The sequence below is a fragment of the Plectropomus leopardus genome, chromosome 21 (genome assembly GCF_026936395.1).
Source record: "Plectropomus leopardus strain MGB_pleo_1.0 chromosome 21, ASM2693639v1, whole genome shotgun sequence".
NCBI classification, from domain to species: domain Eukaryota; kingdom Metazoa; phylum Chordata; class Actinopteri; order Perciformes; family Serranidae; genus Plectropomus; species Plectropomus leopardus.
In genome coordinates this window covers 23379134-23405017 of record NC_142196.1, presented here as the reverse complement: position 1 = coordinate 23405017, position 25884 = coordinate 23379134, and the positions used below count along the sequence as shown (strand labels likewise).

The 25884-nt window shown below is 39.6% G+C and overlaps 1 protein-coding gene across 4 annotated transcripts in view; it reads right to left on the bottom strand.

Annotated features, from left to right (window-relative positions):
* Positions 1-25884, bottom strand: part of LOC121960626 (A-type potassium channel modulatory protein DPP6) — a 269989-nt gene that overhangs the window by 187591 nt on the left and 56514 nt on the right. The window contains exon 1 of one of the 4 annotated variants that reach the window (XM_088072018.1): positions 19217-19533. The exons of 2 other annotated variants lie outside the window; for them this stretch is intronic. In XM_088072018.1, coding sequence (XP_087928144.1) covers positions 19217-19267 — 51 coding nt within the window. In that variant the 5' untranslated portion in view covers positions 19268-19533. Of the gene's footprint in view, positions 1-5858; positions 6646-19216; positions 19534-25884 lie in introns of those variants that run through there. One more of the 4 variants, XM_088072015.1, reaches the window with a different exon arrangement.

The window sequence follows — 25884 nt, the reverse complement described above, 5'->3', positions numbered from 1 at the left end:
GTGCACTAATGTGCAGTGTTGGATTTATACTTATGTTTGTTGGTTTTTTTCACCATTTCCCGTCTTAATGTAAAATGCAGACAAAAAGCCATTAGACCGCAGAATAAGACAAAAAAGGTAGTTTAGGAATACGTGACTTAAACCACACACACATCACACAAAAAGAGCTCCAGATATCTCCAGAGTCTCATTACGATCGCGCTGATCGTATGAGACGGAGACAGACGAAACAGAGATGTTTACTCTTGTAATGGGGCCTGTGGAGAGAAACAAAATCACACCGCAGGGACGAAGCTTTCACAGTGAAAGAAAGGATCCATTTCTGCTTTTTGTCTGTCTTTTCCGGTTTAAATGCCATTGTAGAGGATATCTAATTAATGAAGCTGAAAAGTGGGACTGCGTGTACTTTTCGCTTTGAAATGAAGCAGCTGGGGGGAAGCAGAGGCTCAAGTGGAGACCTAAAGGCTTTACATAATATTGCTTTCTAGATAGAGTCGGACTGGACCAAGCGAGAGTGAAAGGCTGAGCAATGTTGGAAATTAAACTTCTCAAATTCCTGCTGGAGTGTGAAAGTCAGCAGATAAAATGTCAGTGAAACAGTCACAAATCAACCCCAGCATGCATTTGCACTGGAAGCTTTTGGGGTGGAAAGAGAGGAAAAAAAACTATTTGATTAGACTGTAATGAGTTGTTTCACCAGCTGGGAATCACCATCAGAGAGGATTTCAGACTAAGATCACTATCAAATGTATTGACAGAGAAGGATTTAGCCCACAATTGAGAATAAGTCAAGCTCACTCCAAACCAAGGCGATAATGAGCTGTTTTAAATGCATTGTCTGTTTGAGGGACACTAATTCCTCTGTCAGGAGTGCCCGCATGGAGAACAAACACTGATCAGTCACTTGTTATATGATTGGAAGTTAAACAATCTGATAATATTGTAATTTTGTGCTTCCACTCAGTGCTAATTTGTTGCTATAGCATCACTTTAACCTTTAAAAATAATGACATTAACTGTAATATTTGCAATTAATACATATATCTCAATTTATTTGTCATGGTTCTGAGATCAGGAAGACACCACTACTTGTTTGGCACCTTAATTATCAGTCTTAGTTTACTGCAGTACATTTTCATTTATCATGTCATTATATCACTGATTAATGCTCATAAGGCTTGAGATGTTGAGTTTATCGCACTCATTGTGACAAAAAACATTTTGCATTAAACTTATCTGCAAACTACATATATATCACAGTTGTACGTCATTTTATAGCACAAGCACTGAAACATATTGCTTCTCAAGAGGAGTATGGTTAGCATGTGGTTAGGTTAAGGCACCAAAAAAAACCCACTTTGTAATGGTTAGAAAAAGATAATTTATTGGCTTAAAACACCCACATTTGGTGGCAGAAAAGCTGCTGAAAAAGCAGACTGATCGGTGAAATACACCCCGGTTAGCTGGGAATTGCACTGATGTGCAGCTAAAAACACTTTGGTTGCCACAAACGCGGGTGTAAATCGCATGAAGAATTGCCAAAAGACAACCAGTGTAGTTGCTTTTTTGGTCAAAAACAGTGGTCCCCTCCAGATGACAAAGTCAGTCTATATTCTACATCACTTTGGAAATGTTGCTATGATTTGTATGAAATGTACAAATACAACATAATGGCTGTTTGTAGAAATATACAGTGTAAACATTTCCCGTCTGGTGACTGGATAAAATTGTAAAAAAAAGGGGAATAAAAGTGCCAGTTAAATTTCTTAATTGTTAGCCTTGCAGCGGCAAAACCTTCCTATCCTACTTCCAACACTGTGCTTTTTTATGGTTGTCATCCAGTCAGCACCAGCTGCCTTCTGTTCTGCTGTGTCATTTCCTTGCAGGACTACAGTCATATTTGCAGTTTTTATATTAAGCTTATTCAGGATCTGACAGAATGCGGGTGCAGGTTGGGATTCGCTATCCTGCTTAAAGTTACTTATTTATCTACAGGACACCTTTTTCTGTGTCATGTATCAAATAAGTGACCCTTTAGTTACGGACCTGCTCGTATACAATCCAAAGTTTCTAATGCCTCGAGAAGGTATTCCCAGAATTTGACAAAAAGTTGCTTAAAGGAATACACCCTAAATACCATTTGTATATCAGTTACAAACCCAAGTTATGTTGCATACAGAAAGATGTTTTGTTTTGCTTGTATGCGTCCGCAGCAAACAAGTTGAGTTTACAAACTCATGCATGGTTCAGTGGTGCAGCTGTGCTGTTTAAACTTAAGCACTTTAAATAGTTAATTTACTGCAAAACCATATGTGCTTGGGAGGCACTGAGCATACGAGTTGATAGATGACACTTGGACCCCTATGACTTTAATTAATCAAAAATCTCCTTCATTTTTGGAAGGCACCTGGTGGCATGCGAGAAACAGAGTTTTCTTTGTAAACTGAAAATAACACAGAGTGAGCAATTCATATATAAATGATCATTTGGTGAGTGAAGCATTCCTTTAAACAACTATTTGACTTATTATGGGAATACCCAATTTGAGCATGAGGATTACAGTTGTATTTTAGCACAGCAGGTCTGTGACTTAAATCAAAACTGACCCTCTGTTGTTTTAATTACTTTTATGCTTGACTCATATTTTGAGTTATGCCTGTGCTATTATCTCCTGTTGTAATGTCGTGTTATACATATCTTTCATTGTGTTATTTTTTTTCCTTTTGTAAATCACTCTGTAACATGAGTTTTAAAAGGTGTAACATACAACTTTTACTGACCTATTAACTAAAAGGTCACACATTTGAAACATGACACAGAAAAAAATGTAATATCCTTTAGCAAGACAATGAAGCTAAATCTATCTGTGTAAGTGTATTAACTGCAAACGTGACTGTAATCTTGGAAAGAAACGACAGCAGAACAAACAGGCAAAAGGTGCTGATGTGATGACAGAAAAAAAGGAGGGAAGAGGTAGAAATAGAAAAGAAGGTGTTAAGACTGTGGGGCTAACAATTATGGTATTTAAATGACATTTTTATCCAGACACACTTACAATAAGTGTAACAAACCCGACACCTCAAGCAATACAGGCAAGCATTTATCAGTGATACAATGGCATGATAAAAGAAAAATGTGCTGCCATAAATGCTTTTGCTGCAAAAATGAGATATAAAGAACACTCTTAGAAAATAATTTGGCACGCTAACGTTGCCCGTTACTAAGAGTCATGTGTGAAAGAGAAGTGCTGCGTAAGGAGCGAGGAGCAGCTGAGGAGAAAAGGGTGGATAAAGTTTTGAAGTGGCAGCAGAGCGGGGCTGTGTGGCGGCCCTGTAGGGAGGCTGAGTCAGTGGATGAGCTCTTTATCCCAGTGGGCTCTAGTTCTCATCCACACAGCATGATGTAAATGTCACCTCCACCAGACTCTCATTAAGGCCACACAGCTGGATAGATGCCAAAGCTTGGATTGACATTAAAAAAGATGGAGGACTAAGCAATAGAGGAGAGCTATATAGATACAGTGTGTCTATTTTGTGCATATTAAATAGATGGTAAAAACAGCTAAAAACTAAACCAATGGAACAATGGAGCAGTGGTTTTATTATTACATCCCCACCCTGCAATAATCACTGCACAGCCCTGTATTCAAAACTCTTTATATCTGACAAAGCTCTTCTTCTAACCCCCGCCAGGCTCGCAGGTTGATGAACTATACATCAGTGTTTGTATTGATTTCAAATCATGTCGGAGTTCTCTGCACCGACGAACGCAAGGACAGGACCGCCAGTCAATAAATCAACCTCATGTTATATTCATGCACACCTCAATTGGAGTTTTACCTCCTCCAACGCACTGTGCGACACACAGTTTGCATCACATGCTAGCATGCAATAGGTGAGACACGGGTGTTTGGGTAGAGAGCACTTTAAACATAAATGCACACAAACATATAAAAAAATATGTTTGGCTGGAGATTACTGATGGAAAAAATACTAAACACTTTAGCATTATTATTCCATTAGTTACTCAAGTAGTAATCTTTGACAAGTAATAACACTTGTCTTAACGCTATGTGCCTTTTTGACTTTTATGTATTTATTGTAGTGATACTTAACTTACGGCCTGCTGGATAGAGTCTGGTTGGGACACTTACTATCTTCTAAGTCAAAATGGAAATATATTGATCCACACACTTTGTATTTTGTATGCAAATTGGTGCCAGAGTGTATTAAAATGCATGCAGTCACACTCAGTCAGGATCTGAGGTGTAGTCCAGTAGAAAAATAATAGTTCCTACATGAAAATGCCCACAAAGATCTGGGGATTATCTTTAGTGACCGGTCATGATTTTTTAGAAGGGACATTGTTGTTGAGTTTCTTTAATGTATGTTTTTGACTTTTTGAGCACCACATGCCAAGTGCCATTTATTTCCATTATATCTGAGAGAAGGCAGACATATCTATGGCTGATATGTCCAACATTTGGTAACTCAAACCAAAACTATCTAGACTGATAAATAGCACTACAGGTAAGAGTAAACATGTATTTTTTATTTTGAGGTGAAGTGTCCCTTTAACCCTTTTGTATTTCTAGCTAACACACATAATATACTTGATTCATCATCATTAGAAATGATTAAAATGATATGTTCAGTATACCAAGGCAAATTTTAGTTGCTGTGCCAACTGATTTGACTATGTAAACATATACAAAAGCAATTAACGATTAAAAACAAGGCAGACATCTCGAAAGCCGATATCTCCAATATTCAGCAACTCAGAGCAAGACAGTGTAGTTTGATTGAATGGCACTACAAGTAAGAGGGCAAATATGTATTTTTGATCTGGGGGTGAGCTGCCCCCTAATGAAGTGTAGAAGTTTTGCTATCTAGGATGCAAACCTTATCATGTCCAGTTTTCAAACAGAACCTTATAATTCCAGAGTCAAACAGGAAATACAACAAGTGATTGCAAGGAAAGAGTATTCGGGAAACAAATGTATTCACAATAACGTGCATTTAGTATTTCTAGAGTAAACAGAGCAATAAAAACAGTCCCATACAAGCTGTCTGCTGAAAGAATGTTTCAGCACCATGGAGAGCGACAGCAGCGGGTAAACCCAGAGTGAGTCACTGTTTCAGCACCGCGGACAGCGCCGCGTGCCTGCACGTCCTACCTGAATATCTGGCAACGTTACAGACTCAGGCAGGTGCTTTGGACGGCCAAACATGGATTATAATACCGCCATTATAAAGAGCGAAGGTGACCCTGGTGGAATTTATGGAAATCCTTCCCACAAACACATCATCTGGGGTAAACAAACACAGATTCAGAGGCATAGTGTGCAGTTTGCAGAACAAAAATTCGTTTTTCTGGCACGGTGTGAGCACACACAGAGCATGTTGGAGAGAATGAAAACACCAAAAAGACAGATATTGATATGAGAGATGCTGGGAATCATTGGTCATGATTAAGTTTTACTCTTTATATGGTAGACTTGGAAACAGCATGGTGACACATGTAAAAGTAACACATGATCATCGTATAACAACAGCATGCGATGTTAAAATACAGCTGTGCCATTTGTAGGATTTCTGAAGTGACCAGACAGCGCCAATGAGCTTTGCAAGAGACGTAACTGACGCGTCATTTACTGACAGACAAGCCAACCAATTGATGCAATGACGCACAAGTTTGACAAGTTTGCCTTTGAAAGAAGGAGTTGTAATTAACAGTGGGAGGAAATTAAGTTAACCAAATCCATATCATGCTATTTCAGAGTGGATTATTCTGTAAAACTATTTGAAAATGGTCATAACATGTTTAATCGGACAAGCAAAGGTGATGAAGTGTCTTACATCCTCGTCCTCGCAGCGCTGCCGGTACTGAAGCCGGGGTCGCTGGCTCTCAGCCGCCCTCTCCCCCTCGACACCTTGCCCGAGGAGATGACTCGCCTCTGGAGGGTTGGGGAAGGATTTGTTTGTGTTGATCTTGCCGGTGAATCTCTGATACAGTGACGCCATTTCGACCGAAAAAAAGGATAACTTGGCGAGTCTGTTCTCGATCAATACATGCAGGAAAAAAAGTTAGTAGAGGTCAATGAGGAATGGCTGAGGTAATTCGATTAGACGATGCTCGAGTTTAAAAAAAAGAAGAAAGAAGCACTCCAAGCAGTGTTCAGGATTCACAACACGTACTTTCAGCCTCACCGGTCGGGTCTCAACGATGCTGCTGCGACGCGGTTTCGACACTTTCTCAACTTGATCCGAAATTGATGCAATAAAAGGTTACAGGAGACTGAATCTCATGATCCGGACCCGAAAAGACGGAGACACCAGCCTCAGCGATATCCCGACTCCCCTCTTTCCCTCCCTTGTGGTAGGAAACAAAGTGACCGCTGATTCGGGGACTAATAGGTCTTTGCCTCAGAAGTGAGACTCAGAGATCTGCTGATGTACCAAACAGCGACACAACGCAACATTAACACATCAGATATCAGAGGTTAGCGATCCAAACTTATCATGACTTTGCAGATAGAGTGGGCTCGAGTCTTTATTAGTTTATCTTTGCCTCCATTTGGATCTACAGATGAGTCATGCAGAGAGCGAGAGTGCCCCCATGTGGAGGAAACTGCAGACGAAGTTGACAAGCATGGCACGTTTTTAGGGGACAAAATTTGATAGACCAAAGAATAAGAAGATGAATGCGTCTGACATCACTCAGTGACTTTTTCCACATTTTCAACCTTCAATTTTAGTTTTTTTTCTCCAGGTTTAATATTTTAAGTTACAAGTGCTATGTAATTGATGTTTTCTTCCATTAGTACAGCAACTTACACTGATGGGACTTTAATATTGTGACAACAGACAATACATACAGTTAGATAGGTTAGATAGGTAAGAACTAATGTGTATTGAAATGAAGATGCAATTAAGCCTTAAAACAGAATAAACTTGCACTTGCAATAACCTGGAGCTATGGGGTGCACAGCATGTGGATATGGGGGCTACGGTGGCGATAAAAGTAGCAGTTATATAGGTTCAAATAAGGGGATGTGCATGCAAATTTAAATGCAGATTAAATATTTTTGCATTAATAGGACCCCGAACTTGCATTTTAAACCTGGCACTATATAATACACAATATGTGGACACAGCCAAAAGTGCAGATTTTGGGGTTGGGACAGTGTTAACAATATCAATATAAAATATGTGCATTTGCCCCCACAAAAGGTTTTTGGGGAAGTATGTGTGAAAGTTTCCATTTTCAAAAATGAATAGAAAAGAAAGTGAGATTTGTAGTTTGGTTGCAAAAGCAAGGAAAAAGCAAGGAAGTGAGTCCTTGAGGGTTTTTTTTTAAATACAGAGAGAAAACAATAAACACTGCTACTGTGTGTTGCCGGCTGACCTGATATCACATCCTGCAGCTTTATTTGTAATCCCATGACAGTCAGATTAATTTTGACAAACAACAGAATCTGTAATCTGGTTTGATTCTGTGCGACCTCACGGGATGCAGAACACCTCCCTCTGTGTGCCTAACAAACTGAGCATAACAGGAGTTAAAATAAAAAAGAATCCACTCATCACAGACCACAGAAAACAGCCACAACTACATTGGGGGAATCTTAAAGCCTCATGAAATGCAAACGTCCACCTCTTACACATTCACAGCTGACTTACAGCAAAACAATCACATCTGTTCTGAATTTACTTTCCAATTAAGATGACTTACTAAAGATTTAAACACGCTGCATTACTCAGCCACTACAGACTCCAGCTCTGCCATGCGTCTGCAAAATATTTTACCATTGATTTCCAAGAAAGGTTTCATAAAAGAAAAAAAGCAGCCATGTGTTTCTGCACATCAAATCTATCTCAGACTCTGGCAAATGCAATTCAATTTCCAGGCACTGTAGTGATGTGATTAAGAAGGGGAAAAACAGAAAAAAAGGCTGGGTCACTAGATTTGTCAAACTGCAGGAAATCGGTTCAAAATGCACTGGATTTAAGGTGGACTGAAAATGTGCAACATCTTCCTGTGTGATCTGTCCTGGCTTTCCTGCAACATGAAATTATTAGATTATCATCATATTGACTGAGATCATAGAAATGTACTTAAGGTTTCCCCATGAAGAGTTAACTGCAGCAGGCTCTGAGCCCTGCAGCTGGCCAGCAGAAGGAAGAGCTGTGTAGTTTAATCCTTGCCAGAGTATTCTCTTTGTGGGGAAGGACTGGCTCATGTCAGCCAAGTGAGACATCACAAATTCCCAGGGGACGAAAGAGGACAGTATACTAAGATCACTCTTTTACATATGGTCTTACCAGAGTTCCCACACAATGTCATGGACAAAATGTCAAAGCTTTTCCCTGCCCCACTTGCCCAGGTTCAGACATATAAGATTTAAACTCTTTTCCAACATCATTTCAGCATTCCACCTGAAAATGGATATTTGAAAGTCCATTAATAATTTCAGTTTTTACAGTTTGTCTATTACAAAAGTGATGATTTTTAAAGTAATTTGCCTTTGAAAAATAAAAAAAAGCCTCAAATTTTAAGTTTTCCTTGAAAACTGGGGAAAAAAAGAAAAATATTACCAAAAATTAAAAGAAGAAGGGAAAAAAAAGACACATTTTATTTAAAGAAAGCATGCTTTCCAAACCTGTTTCTTAAAAGGAAGAAAAAAAGTCTTGCAGATTTTTTGAGTTTTCTATAAGAAAAACGTGGAAACCTTGTATTACCTTATCACAAAGCAGAACAAATGGAGGATTTAAAATAGCTTCAGCTGCATTTTATTCCGCCCAAATTCTCATTGAGTTTTTATGTAATCGAGCGTGAACGCATCTTTCCCTGGCGAGCCACTGTGGGGGATTCCTGGAAGTCCTTGACAGGAAATTTTCCCAGAAAGCCTGTTTAACTTCCCCTTTAGCGTAATAATGCATTCAAACCCTTTTACACCTGGACTGACATTACTTATTAGAAAAAAGTGACACTAGAATTACCTAAAAATAAGTTAGGGAGTTAGAAAAGTATTTTAAAAACTAGGGCTATTTTAAGAATCATTATTATCATTAAGTCATTATTTTGAGATACTAAGCCATTAGTTTGAGATAATGAAATGTACTGAAAACTATATTTACAATTACTATAATTTTCTACTTAAATTATGTTACAGAGAAAAAAGGATCAATAATACATTTTTTTTTTTTAAATCTCAGTAATTTTGGCGGGGTCATTTTCTTGTTTTGATTTGTCTGTTACACTCTTATTTTTTTTATTATTATTATTTTTCTACTAATTTCTTGCTACTTTTGGGGCCATGTCTTGTTAAGTTTCTCATTGCTTTCTCCTCATGTTTTTTTTTTTTTTTTAATAAAATCAAACAATTCTGCCCATGTTTCAAATGGTTAAGCCCCCCTAAAGGTAAAAGCAAAACAGCTAACAGGCCAAAAACTACAGTTGTAGCACACTCAGATATTCAACACACTTAAATTGGGAGCAGTGGACAAATGCTGCCATCTAGTGGATTAATGCAGATTCATTTGTGTGTATTTACTTCTGAGTAAATGGCTCAATGTGCTGCAAAATTCATGCAAAAATTGTGGGCACACCCAGGAGCTCACATCTTCCAGCATATCTCCTTCTGTCACCCAACCAACATGATTTATGATGTAGTTTCTCATCTCATGCCACCGAGCGAGGAGCTGTACTTATCAAGACGCATGTCCCTCCCTGGTCAGACAGGATCTACTGTGGAGTCTCTAAATCCTTCCCTCCATCATAAAGTGAAGACAGTGTGGGAGAAGCTGCCTCAGTGAGGAGGCAGAGGGAGTTGCCGGGTCACTGTCCACAGTTTTCCCAAAAGCTGTGTCTCTGCCAACCACATTTTCAGCCGCGGGACTGCCAGATGGTAATTAATGCGGCCGGAGAGAGGCGGTCAATCACCCTGACAAGCTTTAAGTAATAGGGATTAAACAAGAGGATCAATATCTTTGATGTTAGATGGTGGAAGAAAAATGCACAAGATTTAATGAGATTTAAAGGGTCGTTTCACTCAAAGTGATAGAAAACAAAGCATTTTCTACCATTAATATACATTTTCTCAGTTTCTTGCTTGTATAACACCATGCAGCTTTAAGTAATCTCATTCCACAATGTCAGATATTATCACATACACCTTGTATTTGTTCTTGCCAACTGTTTGAAGCTGTATGTATACACTGAGTGAAATGTTCAAACCCAACATGCTTTGTTTCTTATGGTCGCACTATTTCACCAAGTTGGAAAATTGTTAACATCTTAGTTTGGGGAACTACATTAGAATTTAAAGTGTCAGTCTCAAATATTGTGTTTCATTTGGCAAAATCTGTAGTTCAGGGTCATTATAGCAAATGTGGTTTAATACTACAGGTAGCAAAATTCTGGGATCAGCAAAATAGAACCTCTAACTATGCTGCACATGGCATGTGTCTGAAAAGAGGGGACAGCAAGGGACAGTAAAGGAGATGGTTATCTAAAATTTCAATATCTATACCATTAGTTTATGAACTGCATCAGACTCTTGGAATGCAGAAGGTACTCTGGGCACAGATGGAGCAGTAGAACATTAGGTGCATTGAGAGTGGAACTTAACTGGTCATTGTGCTGTGTCAAAATGCATTCACTCACAGTAGCTGTTTCTCTCATCCATCCATCTGATCTGATGAGCTCTGAATGAAACGACAGATCAATTATACAACTCGCAAGTCACAAACTGCTGCTGAGGAAAAAAAGAACTCATGAAGAGCTCCATCTACACTGCATTCAGACCCACAAAAACCTCAGAAGAGAGAAAGGATCACAGAAGGATGCAAAGGACCCTAACCCTCAGTTTGCATTAGCAGCAACGTAATAAATTATCTCTTCTGCAAACATCAGAGTAAAAAATGTAGGACAAAAATCATGAGTGCAATTTTCGAGCAGTTTGTTTGCAATATTTCTTTGTTGATAACCAACAGCTATATCTCTGGAGACTTTTTTTTTTGTCCAAGTCATGTGACTCGAGTCCATACCACTGATGCATTTAGATGAAAATATATAAGATTATGCTTAAGTAAAGTTATAAGGGTTTGGTAAACTGATGTTTGGCTGCAAAGAATTAAAACATCATGGAGACTGCCGTTTTGTAAGGTTTTGGCTGTTTCCATGCAGACCAATTTGGTTTAATTTGTCAAGATTTTCAGGTCTCTAAGATTTCTGCCTCAACACCAATACAATGGAGATAAATGGAAGTGCAGAGCTTAACAATGAAAATCACATTTTAAAAACACATCACTCAAGTAATCAACGGGCAAAACTGTGAAAGGCTTTCATGGGGATTATTTTTTCAGCAGAAAGTATTTCAAGTTGAAAAAAAAACAGAAAAGAAAAGAAAAGCTTAGAATCTGGACAAATTAAACCAAATCTATCTGCGTATCTGCATTGCTAAGCAGATCCCTTAAACTGTTTTTTTTTTTTTTTTAAGTCAAAAGGAAAGTCATATGGTGCTGCCTCTCTAATTAAATGCACACATATGCTACTTGAGTAATTGAACCACCTGGTAGCGTTGAAAGATAGGAGAGAGAGGGGAAGTCTGCCAACTATATGTGAGGTAAAAGACAAGTTTGACCTTGAAGATGAAGAACAAGAAAAATCCTCTATTGAAGCTGCGATGGGAGCAGGCGTTCGCAGCGGGAGCAAAGGTTCAGGTGAGGGAGGAAAAAAGAGCGAGAGAGCGCGAGAACTCATGAATTTATACTGTAGTGTCACATTGCTCCGCTGCGGTCCATTTCTCACTGAGAATACTGTCATAAACCTCCACCTTCAATCCGAAGCTTCACAGAGGGAGGATCAATCTGGCCATTACCCGGGATATTTGGGTCTGTTGGACTTGTACTTTATGACGAGAGAACCCAATTTGCAGCTGCAGTCGTTTTACACACCCTTACATCTGTCCTTAAGTATCGCCAAGATGGCGCAGCGGCAATTTAAAATGTGTTAGGGTATAAGTCTGAGAGATTTAAAGGCTTCTTCCTGCCTTCTTGCATCTTTAGAAAAGAGCGAGGCAAAGTTAAAAAGCCTTTTTGCTTCAATGTGTGTGTGTGTGTGTGTGTGTGTGTGTGTGTGTGTTTTCGGCCGCTGGCTAGAGGCTTGTTTTGAATGACAGGGGGAGATTGAAGGTGCTGGAGCCTGACGCTGTTGGACTTAAAATTAAATGGCCAAATTAATAGGTGCTGTCACTTGTCGAGCTGTGAAACCACCTACCCGCCTCAAAACCAATCCGTCGACAAATACTCTTTTTTTTGACGGGCACCTCCATCTGCCCAATGCCACGCAGCCCGGCGATCTCTCACCATGACTCAAAGCATTACGAAGGAGAAACAAATCTTGGAAAATGACAGCAAGAGGGAAGGGGAAAAAAAAAAGTTTTGACAAATCATATTTTGCTCATTCTGCAGTTTTATGATGTGTCTATATCAAGTGTGGAATTCTCCAGCAAAGTGACATGAAGCATGGCAAACCGAGTCCCAATCCTATTTGAAATGGGTGAGATAAAGTCCCCAGGAAATTTAGAGGGACAGAGCGAGCAGAGAGGAGGGCTGAAGGGGAGAAACAGAAAAGAGCCCAGAGTCGAGAGCGGGTTGAGCTGTAACGGTGGGTGAAACATGGAGCACATATATAAAGTGTAAGAGGCACAAAGGTAATTTGCAGATGCAAGGCTGTGATGGAAGAGAGAGAAAAAAATGCATTGCAGTTATCTCATGCTTCTCTGTTGACTTGGATCCCATTTCCCCAGACGGGGCCAGCAGAATAATTTCACATATGGTGAAGATGGTGGTCCAAGTAAGAAAAGTCTGTTTGCTGAGGGTTGATTTGTCATTCTGGCAGCTCAGCAATAACCCAACAAATCCAGTGGCAGGGAGTGAAAAAAGCAAGTGAAATCCTGAGCTGAAAAGGACTAGCTACTGTTGGATGTTGATAAATGTCCTGGATGTTTAACCTATGCCTGCTTTTTCACAGTGACATTATTTTAAACAAAAACTCTAATTTAGTAAAGCTCTTTTTCAACAAACCTCTCCTCTTTTTGTTTCTCCTTAAGTAGTTTAAAGGATGCTGACGTGATCTCATTCCACATGGTATCATAAATAGTTTGTATTGACTTGTTGCATCTTCTCAATGAAGCTATATCATGTTTTAATAATTTCAAAACCTGGAGCAACATCACTATTCTTCTGCTGCTTTTAGACGCCTTTCACAAGCATTTAAACCTTTATACGCAGAGCACACTGGCTCAATTTCTTTCAAAAACATGAAAAAAGGGCAATAAGCAAGTAGCTTTAACCTGGTTAAAATCATCTATGTCCTCTCTATTAGCTTGCTATAATTGAAGCTCTATGATGGTTACGCTGAGATTGCAGTTTCAAGTCCAAGGCACATTTTTATGCATTTATGTCAAATTCATGTCGACACGTTTTGACATATCTTTAAATATTTGCAGTTGCCACTGTTTCAATACAACTTTTTTGGGGTCTGTACAATGTTTGGCTGCTCATGAGCCCACCAGTGGGTTGCTGCTTATTAAGAGGTCTTTCTGCTGAACCAGTCACTTCACAAGAAGAGTTAGCAGGTGAATTTCAGCACAAAACAGAATTCAGGTGTCTGGCTTCAGCTCCCTCGCTCGTTTTTCTTGTTGTTTTGCTGCAAGCAGTGCAGACAGCAGCATGACAAATACCCCGAGCCGTCTGTTTGTCTGTACCTCCAGATGTCCTCAAATGATAACTGTGAGGTTAAAAGGTTAACAGAAGGAAAGGCCAGGGTGGTGGAGGAAAAAAAAACTGTAGGGAACGAGAAATGAAAGCAGATGCAAAGAACAAAAAGAAAGTGTCAGAACAGGGGGCGGGAAGGATGAAAAGTTCAGATATATTTCTTCACCTGGACTACTGGCATTTAAACTTGCTACACACAGAGTACACACACACACACACACACACACACACACACACACACATGCACCTTGAATTTATGATTGTGAAAAAAGCTTTGTTATTACTACAACAACCAGCTGTCATTACCTGATGGCTTTTTAATTTGTTTTACTCAAGGATTCCAGTCACAATTTTGACTCAAGTCCAAGTAAACCGTCCAGAACGCGTTAGCCAGGGCTTCAATTAGCACAAAAAAATCCATACATTCAATTCCACATTAGTCATTTTGCCACTCTGCTTTTTTGTGTTTGGCTTGGAAAGTAAAAAGGTTGCGTGAATGAGAAAACCGTGGATTTAAAGTAATTATTGATTTATTTGAAGAGAACTAGGACTTAAATGCCACAGAGGAGCTGCGCCAGAGACAAATGTCCACAGAGAAAATCACTTATTCATATTTCAGCCTTTGCTGTGTGCTGCAGTCAATCATCTGTCATTTCAGAAAGAATCAATACTAAATCTTGCCGCTTTTTTTGTAATATATCCCCGATTTTTTACAGAACTAATCTGCCACATAGCACAAAAATATTTATCCACGCTGGATGAAACCTGAGTGGAATTTGTAACTTAAACCAAGTGTTTTTCCAATAACATTTATATCAAAATGTCATTAAAATACATTCCTACACTCTGCTACACACTCAATCCCCCGTCTCTTGGCTGGCACCAACAGCATCTCTAGTGTTTTAAGTGAGGAATTTTCATCAGGGATAATAGTTCATGAGCTGGAAACCATTTTAATGTAACAGAGTGGTTGGAATTAGACACATTAGCTGGGAAATGAGACATCTTAACATAGAGTGGTGATGTGTGCAGTCTGCCTGGGGAGGTATGAGGGGAAAGTGGGGGAGCTTTGTATTAAATCTGGGACATCAAACCCCTCAGACAGGCCTGACTGCTGCTACTGGGCTGCAAATCATCTGATCAGTGGGTATCAAAGGGCTGACCCTAGGCGCCGGGACACCGGGGAGGAGAGCACTGGATCCAGTACATCACTGTAAAATTGCACTGGTGGGGACCAGTTGATGAAAGGGTGCGCCGAGACCGGGGGATTCAAATTGAAAGAGGGCACAAAGAGAGTATGAGAGGGTGAGATCTGTCAAGATATGACGCAGCGTGAAGCTTGAGGGCGAAGAGTGACATTTTTTCAGCTAAGAAAAATATATATGGTTCCTGACATAAAGTGTCAATGATGCAGAAAGTGAGTAGCATGATTAACAAATGCAAACTGCAAAATATTACACCCACCTGTTTTTTGGCTACATCGAAGACATAAGAGATTCATGGTGATAACAGTCAGACTGAAAGAAAATACTCCATGAAGCTGCTCACAACAAGGTCTGTGGATTTTCTCAAGTAACGAGTTCATGAGTTCTGGAAAGACACATTGCTGTTGAGTTTTACAAATGTATTTTCTTGGTGCTTTGAGCAACCACAAGCAAAGTGCCATTTATCCCCATCATATTGGAAAGAAAGCAGACATCTCTATGGCCGATATGTCCAACACCAAAAGAATATAAATTGACAAACAGCACGACAGGTAAGAGGATTTTCTTTTCATTTTTGGGTTGAACTCTCCCATTAACATCTTCAGACTACACTAGGCTATGTTAGATAAAAAGTTTCTAAGCAACTGCCAGCTAGTACCAGCAAAATAAATGCAAACACGATGTCAAGGACATTATGGTAGAAGCCCTGTTTGGTACAAAAAGCCAATGTACAGTCGAGCGAACTTAACTACAGACTTAAATGACGATATTACACTAGCAAACAAACTAGTTGCTATACCAACTGTCTGTTAAATAGTTAAGCAAAGCATCATCTTTCACAAGTAACCCAGCAATTAATTCAGTAATTCCAGCTAACGTTAGATTCATTCATATTACCTTCAGGTGAAGGAGGTGGAGTAAAATGCTCCATTTTGGTTAGAGTGACTGCTATCGATATCATGCTAACATCCATGCTATCGCTTTGACGCAAAACTAAAACAGCAAACTGATTGCCATGGTAATGGATTACATCTGACTGTTAATCACACTGCCATTCTCTATTTGAGAAAAAACGAAAACCAGGAGGTAACATTGAAACAATAACTGCATCTGTAAATTACACCTCCACTTTGGCAATGTTAATTTGCATCTCTAGTAAAAACACCTCGATGAGTAGCATTTAAGTTCTCTTTTAAAGGCAGATGTCCACATGTTGTGTTCTTGTACCCGGAACCGACTGACCACATCTACCTGACCAGAATAATGACCAACGATGTCAGTGATGCATAGCAATAATAATATTTTTGTGATTTCTCACCTGAGATGTTGATAATCTGGTTTATTTGAGCTATGTGCAAACAGCATTGATGCTGAAGATGCTTTTCTAAAAGTTGCTTTGCAGGAACTCTGCAGCAGAGTCTGGCCTTGACCAAAGGTTGGGAGGTTGTGTCCGTGCCTTCTGTTTATTTGATATTCGATTTGAGGCCAGAAGCACCAGCTGTATAAAGAAGCTCATGTTTGATTTCTCTGAAATACAAATATGACAGGAAACGTGTTGTTTCCAGCGCGCAGGCATTTGTCATGAATAGACTTTAATAGTTTTACCAGCCAAGACAGGACAATCAGAACATTTCTCAATAGCAGAAAATGTGGTTTGGTAAATGATCCAGAGTGTATTATCATACGCAACTACATAATCATGATTTATCGATGAAGAATAGTAACAGCTTACACCTTACATTTTCCTTTGCCATGCCATCAGTGGAATGAGCTGCAATGATTAATCAATTAGTTAACTATTAAATTGACTGTCAAATAATATGATAATCAATTGGTTTGAATAATTTTCTAAGAAAAAAAAGGTAAAAATTCACACATAATGTACACTAAGCACCACAGATGACTGTTAACATGCCACTTGGCTCTGCCCTCCGATACAAATATTCTGGACAAACATCACACTCAAATTATCCTCCATTCTGGGCTGGAGCATGCCAACCTCCCCGTCTCTTTGTCTTTTAGGAGACTCCTCCACAGTTGAACCGCCATTCAGCCAAATACAGCCAAAATTCTCTGATTTCAGTTTCTTAAATGTGAATATGTTCTGGTGTCTTTTCTTCTCTGCGACATAGCCTGTATAAATCATGGATGTAGCCATGTAGATGTAATCCACTGGTACATGGACTCCCCTTTTGAAGCCTCTAGTTTGGCATTTCAAGCTGTTGCCATGTTAGTTTTTTTGGAGCTCGATAGTAACCATAAGAGAGAGTGGAGCTGTGGAGGAGCGAGGGGTGGATCTGACTGAAAAACTGAGGACACCATCCGCAGGCAGCCTGTCACTCAAGCAGCCCTGTGCTGAAATATGTGTAACTTTGGGCCTTAATAAAAATGTGAACAGGTGAATCATATAAAATTTACCTCTCATACAGTTGTCATTAATGTTGAAATTAACTATAAAGATCAAAACCATATTTTGCACCAGCCTCAAGTGGCCACTAGAGGAACTGCAGTATTTGGCAGTATTTTTGCACATTGGCTTCATTTTTCAGCCCCAAAGGGTGCCACTTGACAGAAAGCAGAGTGTTTGAATTGTCATATTGGGCTTTGGAAAACACTGATCAACATTTTTCACCATTTTCCAACATTTTATAGACCAAACAACTATTCTATTAATCAAGACAATAACTGCCTGATTAATTGACACTGAAAACAAATGTTGGTTGCAGCCTGATTATACCTTTTTCCCACCAAAAAGAGCACATATATGTAGTATTTTTAAAAGCAGGAAATCCATTCAATATAGGTGACAGATTGCTTTTCCATTGCTGGTAGATCATAGCAGAGTATTGATTGATTTTGGATGATGTTTAAACGTTTCTCATTTTTTTTACAATGCATAAATGTATCACTCCAGCAAAAGGTGATAATGAATGCGTCCAATTGGGTGTCGTATTTTCATTAATGCTGATCGAAACCGATCAGAGCTGGAGCCAGTAATTACTGATTAGTGTAGAGTCATTAGTCGTGGGAATGAATGCCAATTGCCACCTTTCCCATCAAAGACAAAATCCAGATGTTAGCTGTTTTTTTTGCCCAGTGGGAAAAGGGATTGAAATGTATGTGTGACTTCACTTATCCCAAATGACCCCAATTTGTTCAATTGTTCTTACAATACAATACTTCTAATACATTTTTCTGCATTTTCTTTTCATTCTTGTTAACATTTTAAATGTGAGTGATCACGTGTGACTTTATAATGAACTGTTTCCTCCATCTGACATATTGTTCTAGCTAACTAAAGATGGCACTTTCCTTTCCACAACATCATCTGAGCATGTGCAGTTTGACTACAATTCAAGAAACGCCACTAGGAGGTGACTTTGGTGTTGTCTAAAAATGTAAATATATGTTGAGTGCTGCAAATGTTACTGTAGCCACTTCACTTTAATCTCCTATGTTATTCACACTTTCTCAGACTTATTGCATCGCTGCCTTAATTGCACTGGAGTTCCATTTTAATATACACAGGCAGTAGGCATTTTGTTGTTACAGGGATTAAACTGTTAGATTTCTATTACAGAGTCTACTGAACCACTTCACAACACTGAAACTTGAGCAATTTATTGCAAAAATTTGTATTTATCCTCCAAGTGAACTCGTGTAATTCCCCAAACAAGCCAAGGCCACTTGACATGTGTGTTGCAGCAGCATATGTCATCCCAGAACAAGCATTCACAAGCACTAAAAGAGTCACATCTTTAATGGGCTTCTGAGGGTTAAAATAAGGAAATACAAGTGATAAAAAGATGAGCAGAAAAAGGGGGGATTTAACGAGACAGGTGGAGAGTCTGATTTAACATCCACCTTCCCCCGCTAGCCTTGAGAGATGGTGAGTGACTTATGAAAGAGAGCCCCAGGGACGGTGCTGGCCCATCAAAAAAAGGCTCCTGTCACTGTATGCGGACAGTCATAGTCCAGTGGCCTGACCTGGCTGGCCCGAGCCAGATGTACACTTGTCTCTGGATCGTAATTAATATCTCAGTTAGAATGAGAGTGTTGCAAAAGTGGCAACAATTCAGCTAAAATATGACAAAAGAGGGTGACTTGGCTTCATGCAAATCCCATGGGCCTTATCGTACTAATAAAGAGGAGACATGCTTCAGAAACACTAAGCTGCAGTGGCTCAACAGTATGCACACCACAGAACAAGTGTCGCTCCATGCTTACCATTTTGGAGGTGGTGGTATCGATCTGCTGCGTGGCAATTAGCATTGACATGGCTGAAGTGGCAACAAAAGCTCCCTGAACACTCCTCTTCTTCTACTCTCCTTGTCCTCAAGGCAGAAAAGTCCTCTGGACAAGTGCCGAATGAGTGGGAGGCTTCTTCTAAAGTGAAAGGATTAGTGGAGTCCTCTTCCTCGAGCACCCGAGACCCCCCGTCAGCTGACTAGCAGACTCCACTTCCACGTTAGCCAATCAATCACATAGCGACAAGGATTTGGTCTGCTGCGCAGAGATCCATTCACCAGGATGGGTTCTTTGGGAATGTGTGTTTCCCCGGCTTCTCTCGCTCCGACTGTCTCTCCTCCACCCCCCCTCTACTCCTCTCATTCCTTCACGGCGCTCTGCCTACCCCTCTTTGACTTTTCGCAGCCTCTCGATCTTTCTCATTGACTCTTCTCTCTTGCAGGATTTATCAGTCTCTCCAAGACAAGTCGTCTTCTCGAACTCTCACTTTTAGTCGCCGCAGACAGACTGTGTGTTTGGCTCTCCCTCCCCTGAGTCTTTCTCAGTCTTATCCCTACCTTTCTCCCTCCCTGCTAAGCTCTTCCCCACAAGAGGTTGGGAGGGGTTTTCTTGGGCGGGTTCAGCACCTGAACTGAATTGGACGTATAAACGTAATCTGTCAGGCTGGCCATGGGAGAGGCATCTGCCAGCAAACACAGCCAAACAGCGTTCCTTACATCTCCATCACAGCTTTAGTGAGGCAAAGGTGTGTGTGTGTGTGTGTGTGTGTGTGTGTGTGTGTGTGTGTGTGTGTCTGCTTAGAGTTGGCAGGTGGGCAAAGAGACAGAGGGAGAGAGGAAGGAAAATAAAGGAACAGACGGGAAACAAAAATGTCTGTGCTGATAAAAAAGCAGAAATGTAATGCAGAGAAGCAATTACATGTATGGAAGTTGTTACAGGATGTCTGCATGACTCATGTTATTGGATCCTGAACATGCAACTTGTACAAGACTTTGTGTTTTTGCACAGCTTAAGCTGAATGAAGTGCTGTCCACCAATCTGCAGATCAATTTAATCAGTCCCGGCCATAATAAAGTGCCGGTGATAAATTCGTGCCACAAATCACACCTCGTAAATTACCCCCACCTCTCTCGAAGATTGGTACGGGGCACGTCTCAAGACCAATCTCAATTTATGTAGCATTTATAGGTACAGCGCGGCAAGCCAAAGTGCCAAAATGGAACAACCATTTGTACGCTAGCCCAACACTAGCTGGGGCCAGCCGATAGTAAATGAGAAGCAGTGAAAAGACTACAAGAGTGGCACTGGGCTGGGATTGAAAAAGACTGAATGGTTTAACTCAGGGCAGCACAAACTTTTGTGATGAGAAAGTTTTGGAGGTTTTCCATGAAGTTTAATTTGCTTGGTCAATATTGGTCCAGCTCTGCAAACTTTTAGGGGCTGTATTTGGTCGAGAAAAGAAGAGGGGACAACAAACAGGCTGCCACTGATGAACAACCATGCGAGGTTTACAGAAATGTAAGTTATGTAACCTCTCTTGGCTTTTTGTTGCAACAGAAACAAGCAGTTCAAGTATAGTTATGTAGTTGGAGAAAATACTTCAAGAACTAAGATCACTCTATTGAATAAATATATTCCTTAAAAAATCTGTTGTTCAAACACTAGCCAGAAGCCAAATGCATTGTTTCTTGGAACAAACTTAAGGCCTCAGTTTGCTTAAAATGAAGTGCATGTTGCATCATCTAACAACAACTTTTTCTTTACCAAAGCTTATAGCTCCCAGTCTAGTACTAGTGCTATTTTTCCCCAAATTTATCTGTATACCACAAGGAAGTCATCAGAGTCATTTTTTGTGAGGTAATATGCAAACAGCGACCTCCAGGGCTGGAAAAGGAAGCCAGCAAATAGTGCTGACTTCCTCTGATGGCCACCTGAGGCTGGCTCCAAAAATGAGTCAATCCCAACAGACCCTCATATTAAACTGGCCATCTTAACAGCAGGAATAAACATGTTTACAGCCTGGTACATAAAAAAGTGTTTTGATCTCCAAAGCTAATTTCTCTGTTCATGACAACTGTACACATGGTTGGCTACAGTTCACATTTGAGTCAGTACTGGTGCCAGTACCTTCAGTCCAGTGCCAGTACCAAACGTTACTTTTTTCTGGTACTTTCTGTAGGCTACTAATAAAAACTTTTTGTACAAGATGCAGTCAACAAGCAATTCTGCTAATCTACTATTTTTTATTGGCACTGCAGCAATAGTTTTGGTTTGCTGGGAAGCTGATGGAGCCCAGTACCCGGCTTAACTTTGGAGCACTTTGCCACCTTTCCACCTACTTTCTGAGCCCAGCAGCTCCAGAGTCTCTGTCACCAAACACCCTGAATTCAGAAGTTGGCCACAGAGTTTCACAGGTAGCTTCTCAACTTCAAGTAACTTTCGCAGCTCTTCTGCCTCCTTTCTGAACCCAGCACCTCTGTGGAGCCTCCGGCTTTGAGGTGCTTAGTCCCTCTGCCACCTGTTTGAAGCGCAAGTTGTCAACCAGGTGAACTCATCAGTACTGAAATTTGGCACTGATTGATTTAACATGAATTCGTACTTGGTAGTACCAATTCAGCCAGTGCCCTTACAAGTACAGAGTTCAGTGCCTAACACAACCCAGCCAAAATGCCATACTCAAGGCTTGGAGTCCTCAAAACGATGGGTAATGTCAGAGGGGTTACTATTATTTTTATGCAGTCTATGGTATATAAAATCAAAGATATCTGTGGCACAGAAAAGTGTGCATCCTGTCATGACCGAAATAACAAAGAAATGTATTCAATGAGAATCCATCACACCATGGCTGATTCCCTGTCCATGATACAAAAGAGATCAGTATCTGTACCACTGCAGCCTAAATCTAAAACCCCCTTTCAGCCACTGAAATCAGACTGAGTGTTGGACGACTTTCCTAAACAGACAATAAAACAATCACTCCGACTTTAAGCAACACTTGGCCGGGAATGTGGACGTGCATAACAGGCAGAGTTTGAACTCCTTCCCTTAGATCCCTTTTTTTCATTCTTTACACAACTACTTCTTTCACCTCGTGTGTACAACTGTGTGTAACACTATGAATACTCTAGAGGACTGTCTGTCTGGACAATTCATGCATCAAGAGTACAAAGACATGCAGAAGACACAGCATTCTTGGACAGAGAAACAGTGTTGTCTAACCACAAAGAGGCTATAATAGCAGAGTTTATGCCCCATTTTGAGCTCTGGCAATACTTGGTTAACTCAAGTGCTTTAAGACTCTAGGGTACATAAATATAATTCACACTATAAAAGCTGCATCTGAACATAATCCAGACAGCATTTGAGATCACAACATAATTGGGAAAACAATTTAGAAATACATACACATAATTTCTAGGAGAAAGGGTCATATTCAAAGCACACGTATACATTAAAAAAAGAAAATTAGCACCACAATGTAACCCAATGTACTTTGCAAAAATATTGTTATTATGTACTGATTAATGCAGACCATTCACCTTTTTTATTTCTTGATTTAAACTCCTGTTAATGATGCCTAACATGTCATACATGTTTCACAATAAAAGTCTGTGAATGGAACAGGTAATGGAAGAAATGATGCAGCCTGACTTGCTGGAGGGCTTTTAATTTGAAACCAATTAAGGAACTGGAATAGTCTGCAGCAACATCAAAAGCAGCAACAGCAACCTAACTGCAGGAGCAGATTGGAAAACAGGGAGGCATCTTACTAAAATATGACCCAGTCGACATAAAACAGAGGGAATTGGATAGAAACGCCTCCAATAAAAGCTTGGTTTTATATTCAGCTGAGGCAAAAATAGTAAAAACATTATATTATCCAGGTATAAAAGCCTACTGTAAAATCACCACTATCTGAGAGACATTTCAGGAAACTGTGTTGTAAAAACTCAGCAGGTCCATCTGGTCCATCTAGAGACCTGGCTCAGGTGCTGGCTGAACATTTTTCACCTTGACGTCTGATGTGTCACTCCACACAGGCAGTTACTGCTGCTGCCAGAGGAAAACGCATTCACCCGACATACAGTGCTACGAGGATTTAAATTGCTTGTATTTTATGGTTTACAGACTCAACAGACCGTGTGATTAGTTGCATTCCAATCATGAAAACTGAGGTAACTGAATTAGCTTGATCGCTCGATTGATTTCCTAGTTGGATTATGTGTTTGTGTATCAAATTATGTATCATGTTATGAATATTATCAGCTGCATATCAAATTCTGCCTCGTTTTCTTTTAGACAGACAGGCAAACAACATTTCATCAGTGTACAAATTTAAACTTAAAGGAACAGTTTACCCTAAAAATTAAAAAGTACATATTTTTTCCTCTTACCTGTAGTGCTATTTATCAATCTAGATTGCTTTGGTGTGAACGTTGAATGTTGGAGATATCGGCCGTAGAGATGTCCGCCTTCTCAACAATACTATTGAACTATATGGCACAAATACGCATTTTCCCTCTTAGTATTTGTAGCATAGATTAAATACGTTGGCTTTTTTTTTAAAAAAAAAAACATAATCAGTCATAATTTATATTATTATCTCAGTGTTACAAGACAAATTTTATTCTGTGAAAACCTGTGACAAAATCATTAAACAAAGGCAACTGAAAATCATGAATGATTGGAAGTATGAGGCAATGGAGTAGCAAATCTGCAGTCATTGAAACGCCCATGGTTGACAAAGCATCAACCACGAGTCTGATATTGTGTCCTGGCTGTTAACTAATACCTGGATAAGAACACGATTCTCCGCCTCAACCCTTTAAACCCATTTATTTCATTATTGAGCACTGACTTTTCAATTCCCCCAGATCACAAGAAAGGAGCGAAGAGACAAAATGAAAAAAGTCCCTGAGGTCTAAAGAAGCACTGAAGGCAATTCCAACATATTGTCTACGAAGATGAAGCTGGATGGAGCCCAGGGCCGGCCAGGCAAGACTACTCTGCTTAAGGAAAGACACTAAAATGAAAACTCTAATCAGATTTTCAAACGGTGAATTGAAGGGAAAAATCTTAGGGGTAAAAAAAAAAAAAAAAACATGCACTGGGCTGCTTTTGAATGCGTTTTAAATGTCTGAATTGAATTCAAGCATCATTTGGTGAAAAACAGGAAGCAAAACATATTGCCCCAAGTCATCACAGTGAAAAATGACCATGATGGAGTACAAATCCATTTCAAAATAGCATTCCATTTTTTTGATTAGCAAGCAGTTCAGCATTTCGCTAATTTAATATGGCCTCTGAATTGAATTTGTATTACCGCCATAGTTAATAACTTGACATTCAGCGTATGACTCTGTGCTATTTAGATAAGTGATGGGCCTTCTTTGAACACCCACATGCTTCTATGCCAAATTGCCCCATTGCTCATAATAAAAACCCATGTCTGAGAAAGTCTCTACTGTTATATTTTAGTGGAATTATTATTAATAGGACTATCAGAATATAATGCCAGGTCCATATGTAGAGATACCATTGAGCAGAAAAAAAAAGAAGAATCTTTGGGGAGGATTTGAGGAGATGAAGGAAGTCTGCAATGGCGTTCGTGTAACTGCTTGTGAATAAAAGATGAAAGTTTTGACTTGGCTCCAAGTTTCTCCTCTCTCGTGGCTCATCTCAATTACTACAGAGGCGCTTTGGAGGAGAACAGAGTCAGTAAGTACACTGTAAGGAGGAGACGATGTCAGAGCGCTCAAGGAAATTTCTCATTTTTAATACATGGAGGACGATGACTGACACTTCAGACAAAAGTCGTGAAACACAGGAACGCCACAATATGGCAAAGCCCAACCTACAAAGAAGGGCTCCAAGCACTTTAATCAATCATGGCTGGAGAGCAATAGCCTCGAAGCAGATAAAGCTCTGTACACTCCTGCTCTCATGTTTTAGAGAGGACACCTCTGTCCTTCATTCTTTTGAAATCTTAAGGCTCTTCAATTTGATTTTGTTCTTCATTAAAAGGTGCCCAAAGCTTTAGAAAGGAGCAGAACTGATTAAACTTATTTCTACATTCGTTCTAGGAGTTAACACAAAATTTGTTGGGTTTTCTGCTGTAAGAATACACAACAATTTTCTGTAAATGACACCTTGACACAAGGACCACAGCTCAGAATGTGCTGTTGGTTGTACAAAAATGCATCACAAATTACTTAAAGTGCAACATAATAGATGATGCTAGAAGATAAATGACTGAAGTCAACACTCAAATGTTGCAAGCTATACAGTCAAAGTCTATTTTTCACCAGAACTTTTAAAACATATTGTGTTGTTCCTTTAGTTTTACCCATTTATCAAAAAAGGAACTTTACAGTTATAAATTCCCACAAAAAGCTGTAACCCTGAGATTAAAATGTAAGATGATGTTTGATGTTTTCAACAGGATTACCATGAATGTTCTCCTGCCATAGTGCGTAGGCCTATTTCTGCCACTCTAATAAAAATAAAAATAATAAAAATCCTGAAAGTCAATGAAATAATAAACTTTTATTATGACTTAGTATCTCAAAAAAAGAAACTTTCTCAAAATTAAAAGTACTTCAAAATGAGTAACTTTCTCAAAATAATGAGACCTTCTCAAAATGATC